The 6728-nt window shown below is 37.8% G+C and overlaps 2 protein-coding genes across 2 annotated transcripts; both read right to left on the bottom strand.

The window, feature by feature from the left end:
• Positions 1-443: 443 nt before the first annotated feature.
• Positions 444-3057, bottom strand: LOC143904909 (serine hydrolase BPHL). Its single transcript, XM_077419904.1, has 5 exons — positions 2729-3057; positions 2499-2592; positions 1577-1897; positions 780-1035; positions 444-687 (listed from the first exon to the last, which is right to left on the bottom strand). Exons 1-5 carry the CDS (start codon positions 2858-2860, stop codon positions 585-587), a joined length of 906 nt encoding a protein of 301 aa, XP_077276030.1. The 5' UTR covers positions 2861-3057; the 3' UTR covers positions 444-584.
• Positions 3058-5044: 1987 nt separating this feature from the next.
• Vih (ubiquitin conjugating enzyme vih) lies at positions 5045-6708 on the bottom strand. The gene is made up of 4 exons (XM_077419905.1): positions 6372-6708; positions 5954-6068; positions 5461-5665; positions 5045-5377 (listed from the first exon to the last, which is right to left on the bottom strand). The coding sequence occupies exons 1-4, from the start codon at positions 6473-6475 to the stop codon at positions 5238-5240; spliced, it is 564 nt and encodes a 187-aa protein (XP_077276031.1). The 5' UTR covers positions 6476-6708; the 3' UTR covers positions 5045-5237.
• Between the last annotated feature and the right edge of the window lie 20 nt (positions 6709-6728).

Below are 6728 nucleotides of genomic sequence, written 5' to 3'. Positions count from 1 at the left end.
AAAATTAAATGCAGATGCATCATTCTAAACAGCAGTGTACTTTGTGCTTCGAGAGCGTACAATTCAAGATTTGTCACACGTATTTTGATATCACGCAGTTGATGTACGATTTTATGCATGTGTGTAAGGGCTTTGCCTACGATGTTGTACAATAAGTGGATCATTTAGCATTATTCGCGAATTTGTTATTTGAATATTTCGGATATTATGTAGTAATCGTGAATTTAGGTCTTCAGGTATACTTGGACTACTTTTAATCAATCGATAGTAGATATTACTTGATTCTCGGGAGTACGAATCACCTGATTCATAATGACCGCTCTAAATTTAATTTCCAATTTCGACCAAATATAATTTACAAAGGATGTTTAACTCATTAAATCATCGAATCTGAAGATAAAAGATGACTTTGCATGAATGTAAAAGGGGAATGACAAGCAAAGAATGTTTTAATACAATTTTATTAGGAAACTTTATGTAAAATAATACGCAATATATAATATATATAACAAATGCCACCACACATTCACCATCATGTACGAGATATATTATGTATACTTTTATGTGCGTGTCACAATAAATTATCACATTTTCGCTTGATCGACCAGGAAATCTGTAACCAAACTATTGAACTCTTCGGGATATCTTAAGTGAAGATTATGTGCGCCCTTCTCGAAGATATGCAGTCTGTAAAGAAATACAATGGAAATTAGTAAAAAGACATTGTAAATTACGTTGCTTTTTTTCAAGTCTGTAAAGATAAGTATATATATACGAACTTCGAGTCGGCGATATTTTGCTTCAGATATTGCGGATGTTCCGACAGGACCATCGCGTCTCTGGCTCCATGAATAATTAAAGTCGGACATCTTATCTTCGATAAAACCTGTTTGCACAGGTCGCCGTTTTGCTTCTCGTACAATCTCAGCACACCGTCTATCCAATTCGACCACGTCTTTTTGAAATAATCCTCACCGTAGACTTGTATCATGGGTGTCCTCATTTTTTCCGACCACTTGTTGATGTCCCTAACGCCTGGACAATGATATCTCATGAAGCGTTGCGCGAGAGAAAGAAGTGAAATATTTAACGCGCGCTCTCGGCAACGCGATGGCGAAACATCACGTCGTACTTGTAAAGTTGAATTGTTTCGAAAATATTTAAAATTACACTTTAGTGACTTTATACGCACTGTTAAATTCGTGGTGTCAAATTATACCCAATTTGAATCATTTTTAACCAGACCTATAGGTCGCTATACTGCTCCTATTCAATATGTCGTTAATATAACTAAAACAATGTTAATTTAACGAAACCAATAAAATTGAAATAATACTGTTTTGCGTTAAAATAATAAATTTCGACATACACGATTCGACATAGTTAAAAATAACAAAATCGATTTCATCCTTCAATATTTAACAGTACTAAATTTCAACAAATTTAGGGATTCCGCAATTCTCTTAGATCTCGGTACCTTTTGTAAATAACGCGATTTCGACAAGTTGCGTTGTTAAACGCTATATAGAAAAGATTCTTTCTCTGACTCTACGATGTCGCGCGAATGAAGTCGTACTTTCATATATCTTCGTCTCGTCTGGATGTATGTACGCATTCGCCCCGAAGACAACCATCTTGCGGATGCTGTCGGGATACGCCGCGGCAAGCAGAAGCGACGTGATGCCGCCGTCGCTCCAGCCGATGAGGGAAAATTTCGAATAGCCGAGGGTCTGCATCAGGTTGTAGGCCCACGCGGCGTCGCGCTGAAAGAAATCGTCCGGGAAGGTCCTGTCGGGCGGTCGCGACTTTCCGTAACCGGGCGGATCCCACGCGACTACGGTCAGCTTCTCCGCGTTCAGATTCTCCATCTGTGGCCTAAAATCGGTCCATATCGTTCCTGAAACATCCATTTTGCTGCACTATATAAATCTCCCGTCGCACATCACCGTCTTGGTGAACAAAATGTTAAACAGTTTCGCCAGCAAGTTCGAGCGGAATATTGATGCGAACTGGCGTCAATTGCGTCTGCATTAAATATGTATTCTGCCGGCGAAGTCTGCCAATACAATAATCTAGCAGCAGATGCCGAAAACAGAGTAGAATCATCAGTCTTTTTTTCATCCGTCATTTTTTCTTCAAACACAAATAGCATTTATGTTAAAAATTTATGTTAAAAATGTGCAGGATTGCAGCTTCGCATAAAATCATTATAAATATAATAGAAAGCGACAAGCCAAGCAGCCAAGAAAGCAATTAAATTTGTAATAAAGAACAGCAGAAATGAGAAATTCAAATTATCTGACGGCAGAAAATTACTCTGAAAATTTAATTTTTTTGTTATCATCACAGTGATGGAGGTAACGCTATCTTGCTTTTCATCGAACAATTCACATCCATATTTACAGCCCGGTAGATGGCGGCAAATGCCGATAAAGTGAATGTTATCTATAACTATCCTTCAATGCATGGAACACAAACTATTGCACAATTCGTCTTACCCAAGGCGCCAGGTAACAACAGCACCGGATGATCACCTGTCCCGACGACCCGAGCGTAATTGATTTCCGTGTCGCCCACTTTGACCTTTCGTTCCTGTTGACGAGAATTATACCCCGTTTAACAGGGATAGGTCGAGGAATGGTCCAGCGCGAAATGGCAGATCGATTAAACATCAAGTAACTTAACAATTTCACGCTTCCGTTTTATACGCTCGCGTCTCTCCACATACCTCCATCTCACGGGCTTTACTCGCTGTGGTTGATAGCTGCCGAATGCGCACGGATCCGCTACCGGAATTAACGATTTTACATAACACACTCGCGAATTGAGCGTACATCTTGCACGTGTTGGACATATACATTTGTGATCAAGTGAAGCCTGCGAATGGGTTGTAGCGTATACCGCGGACAGCGCGCATCGGTATCGTGTTATTTATCAGCATCGCAGACAAATGTACAATGTACTTGAAATGTGCGCGCTCTGATAATGAAGTGATGCGATAACACGAGGATGATAATACAAATGGGTTTTTTTTTTTTTCCCACTGAGAATCCATCCCTCTCCATATCCTCCTTTTCCTATTTAAGGTATTCCTTTCATGAGACACCAAAGTCTTAAGAATTAACTGATTTTTTGGTACGAGAAAGTTAAAATGCATATCTTTACGCCAGAAAAAAATTAAACCGCATTACCGAACATATAAAGTAAGAATTATGACTTTGAAAATTCGATATTTTATATGTGACGTTATCGAAAAAGTCTATTTTCTACATTTCAATGTAATAATTTGTTTATCTTAAGATTTAAGATATTAAATATTAACTGCGCTACACACACATATTCGCTAAAATCTATACTTTCGATAGTGCCGATAAAAATACAGAGTCACCGAATATTTAAACAAAATATTTATGTTAAAAGTTGACTTGTGAAATGTGGTTTATAGATGAATATTTTTTATGGCGACTTTCAAGGAATTGTTTGGCAACGTTGGCGCTGCAAAAGGTGCGCTCATGTCACGCTTCAGTTCATAAGTAATGTACGGTTTATTATCAACTTTTATTTTCACAACGTGTCCCTTATTTTTGCCCACATTACTCCTCACTTGTTATGTTTCTTATCACACATTATTATTATAAAATATCTCTTTGATAAAAAGAAAATGTCACAATATTCTTTGATCGATGAACGTGACACTTACATTGACACTTTTGTTATCAACTTCACATTTTACAATCGGCGCCCTGAAAAGCGCAGCGTTGCCGTATTGTTCTGATAGTAAAATTTACCGAAAAATGAAAAATTTCTAAATACACATAATATTTTCACTTTTTTCTTATAATTAAACATAATAATCACGTATAACTTGATTTTATATAAGTTTAATGCAATATACAAGAATATGCAATATACAATCTAAAAAAAGGCATGTTAATCGATACTCGCATATCTCGAATAAGTTGTTGCCATTTTTTCGCGATGCCGATTGGTTATCTCGCTTACTTCGTGAGCAGCTGTCATCGTATATTTTGTTTGTATCAAGGAAAGCTAAATAGCGCGCGCGAGGCGCGCGTTTGTGATGTCTAGTATTAAAAAAAAAACTCCCTCGCTTTTACTTATAGGTTCGTTTAATTCGATATGGCACCATGTATTACTTGTAAAAATAATGCAACTAATTGTAAGTTAAAATTTAATTTTTATTTAAATTTTAACATTATTGTCTAATCTATTGTCAAATCTATATTATTGTAGATGAAATAAAGAAAAAGTAATAGGATGAGAGAGAGAGAGGAACATTTTATATATGTATATACATATATAATTATGCATATTTGATGTAAATAAAAATATATAATAATGTATATTTTGCATTTCTAAAAATATAATAAATTAAATAATAAAACCTGTATTAATGATACGAAATACTTGTTTCGTAGGTAAGCAACACCTCCACATTTTTATATTGATTGAACTAAAATTCTAAAAATTGCACTTCTTGGAATTTTAAGTTTGGACATAAAAATTTAAATTTAAAAACTGAAATCGACAAAGTATAATTAGCAGCATATAAGTGAAGAGGCCTCACTATATTTAAAATTCGAGAAACGCTATTCCAAGACTTCCTAGAATTTTTAGTTCAGGATTGAATCTTGAAAATCTAAATTCTATATAGCAAATCGAAATTTATATTTTGCTAGAGAATAATAAAATTGAAAAAAAAAATACATATATACATATACACGATATTGATAGATAATGTTCCGAGGATAATTGGAAATTAATTTTTAATGGTTGTATGATCATTAAAATATTTATTTTAGAACTATACAGTAATGGTAAAAATGCAAACAAATATCAAATGTAGATCTAATATACAGACGATGGCAGTAATGATCGAAAAACCAAAGGTTTTTATATGGTAAATAAATAAATGTAATGCAATTGTTTTAATGTCGGTGATTACATAAATTTATAAATGTTCTTACAAAAGTTCCTACAAAAATCTTGCGAGTTAAATGCAATACGGCATATATATAATTCATAATTCGCGAAGAAGAATTTCGTCAGTGTCATTGTTTCGAAAAGGAAAAAAAACATCCAATTTAATTTCGATGATGCTTAACGAACCCTCGAGAGAAGTGCAGGAAGTTCTGATCAATCGTACACTTAATTATAATCCTACCGCTGATAAGAATAATAATATTAAATGATTCAAAATGGATTATGGTCATGGCTTATCATGAATCCCGTTGATCGCGACTGCTCTGCGTTCGATCGAGTGCTCTGTGATATTCTTCCATCAGATACTTTTTGTATTTCGTCTGATTGCTCCACAGCTCAGCCGCTTCAAGATTAAGTGGGCTTTCGTTGTTAGGTTCTACACAACAAAGTACAACCCACAAATTAGTATCTTATACCAAACATCGATTTATCATACAAATCATTTCATTCATTACTTACCACCAAGAAGGGACTGTATGGAGAGTAAAATGGTACGGACGTCGTACAACGCGCTCCATTTATCTTTCAATATATCTAGGCAGATGTTACCACCGGTATCTACATTTGGGTGAAAGCAAGGTGTGGCGAAGCGTACTATAGGAGCGCTATACGGATAGCTATGTGGAAATTCTAAGGTCAGTTTGTAGGTGAGACCGGCGTATACCTGCGACACGTGAAATTTTCATTTTCAAACCTTTCTGTTTCTGTTCATGTCAGAGGCATTAACGACACGCTTAAAGTAAAGTAGTCTAAAATACAATCAATTGGAGAGAAAAAACGCCATTTATGGTCCAGATTGAATCTTGTAGTCTTGGTACTGAGTTTGAAAAAAGTATACAAAATTCACACGATATCCAGTTCGGACCATAAATGGCATTTTTCTCTCAAATTGATTGTACGTCATACAACGATCCTGTTTCACTCATTAATACAGTTTGCAAGGCAGTCCCACCGTATCTCTTGGTCCTGTGATAGTCCCGATCCATTTAAACAAATTTTCTCCCTCTGGAAAGGCGGATACTCCTTGCTCGGTGTTCATCATCAGCACCATGAGTTCCTTTTGCAACCTGGACATACGACGGGCAAATTTGAGCATTTCTACGGTGTCTCACGCGACAAATTAGGAGTAGCGGCGAGAAAAAGGTGGAATATCGCAGAATCGAATCTCGTGGAATATTCCCAAGGGAACGAGGTGAGTTGGCAACAATCCGCTAGGTTATGTGATTATGACGAGCAAAGCGGTATCGATTGCGTCACGAATTTCTGGATAAATTCCGGTTCGGAGGATCGCGAACGAGGGTTGATTCGAACGGGTCGATCCGAAGGAAGACTCGCGATTGACGCTAACGGGCTCGATCCCGCGTACCTACCGTTTGCTGACTGCGTGATTGTCCTTCGGCAGGTTCTGCTTCTCCTCGGCGGCCTTAGTCGGCGTGTTCTGCATCGAGCTGAACGGGTTCACGTTCTGCGCCATCCCGGGGCACCGGGGGTCCTCGCGTTCCTGGCGTGAATCGGACGAGAAGTATCGTCTTTGCGGACCGGGGCCCCTCTCCCTCGCTCTATCTCTCTCTTTCTTCGCGACTCCGACTCGATTGACGGTCACACGAGTCACACACCGTCACAACAGCACGGCGGAAATTTGAATGCTGCACGCGTCTCTACTGCTCGGCTCGAAAACATCGAACGGCAGAACAGCTGTTGCGCCGGGCCGAGCGGCGGGCGGCGGC

Source organism: Temnothorax americanus, unplaced genomic scaffold (assembly GCF_048541705.1).
Source record: "Temnothorax americanus isolate GAGA-0224 unplaced genomic scaffold, ASM4854170v1 Scaffold6, whole genome shotgun sequence".
NCBI lineage: Eukaryota > Metazoa > Arthropoda > Insecta > Hymenoptera > Formicidae > Temnothorax > Temnothorax americanus.
The sequence above is the reverse complement of the archived record's forward strand: the minus strand, read 5'-3'. Positions and strand labels throughout refer to the sequence as shown.

What these genes read in the sequence shown, in the direction of transcription:
- Vih (XM_077419905.1), bottom strand. Translation starts at nt 6,475, where the DNA reads ATGGCGCAGAACGTGAACCCGTTCAGCTCGATGCAGAACACGCCGACT. An exon ending in AATCACGCAGTCAGCAAACG is followed by an intron (nt 6,069 to 6,371) that starts GTAGGTACGCGG and finishes TCGTATGTCCAG; the next exon opens with GTTGCAAAAGGAACTCATGG. An exon ending in TCACAGGACCAAGAGATACG is followed by an intron (nt 5,666 to 5,953) that starts GTGGGACTGCCT and finishes CACGTGTCGCAG; the next exon opens with GTATACGCCGGTCTCACCTA.
- LOC143904909 (XM_077419904.1), bottom strand. Translation starts at nt 2,860, where the DNA reads ATGTATATGTCCAACACGTGCAAGATGTACGCTCAATTCGCGAGTGTG. An exon ending in GTTGTTACCTGGCGCCTTGG is followed by an intron (nt 1,898 to 2,498) that starts GTAAGACGAATT and finishes TGGATGTTTCAG; the next exon opens with GAACGATATGGACCGATTTT. An exon ending in CGAGACGAAGATATATGAAA is followed by an intron (nt 1,036 to 1,576) that starts GTACGACTTCAT and finishes ATCATTGTCCAG; the next exon opens with GCGTTAGGGACATCAACAAG.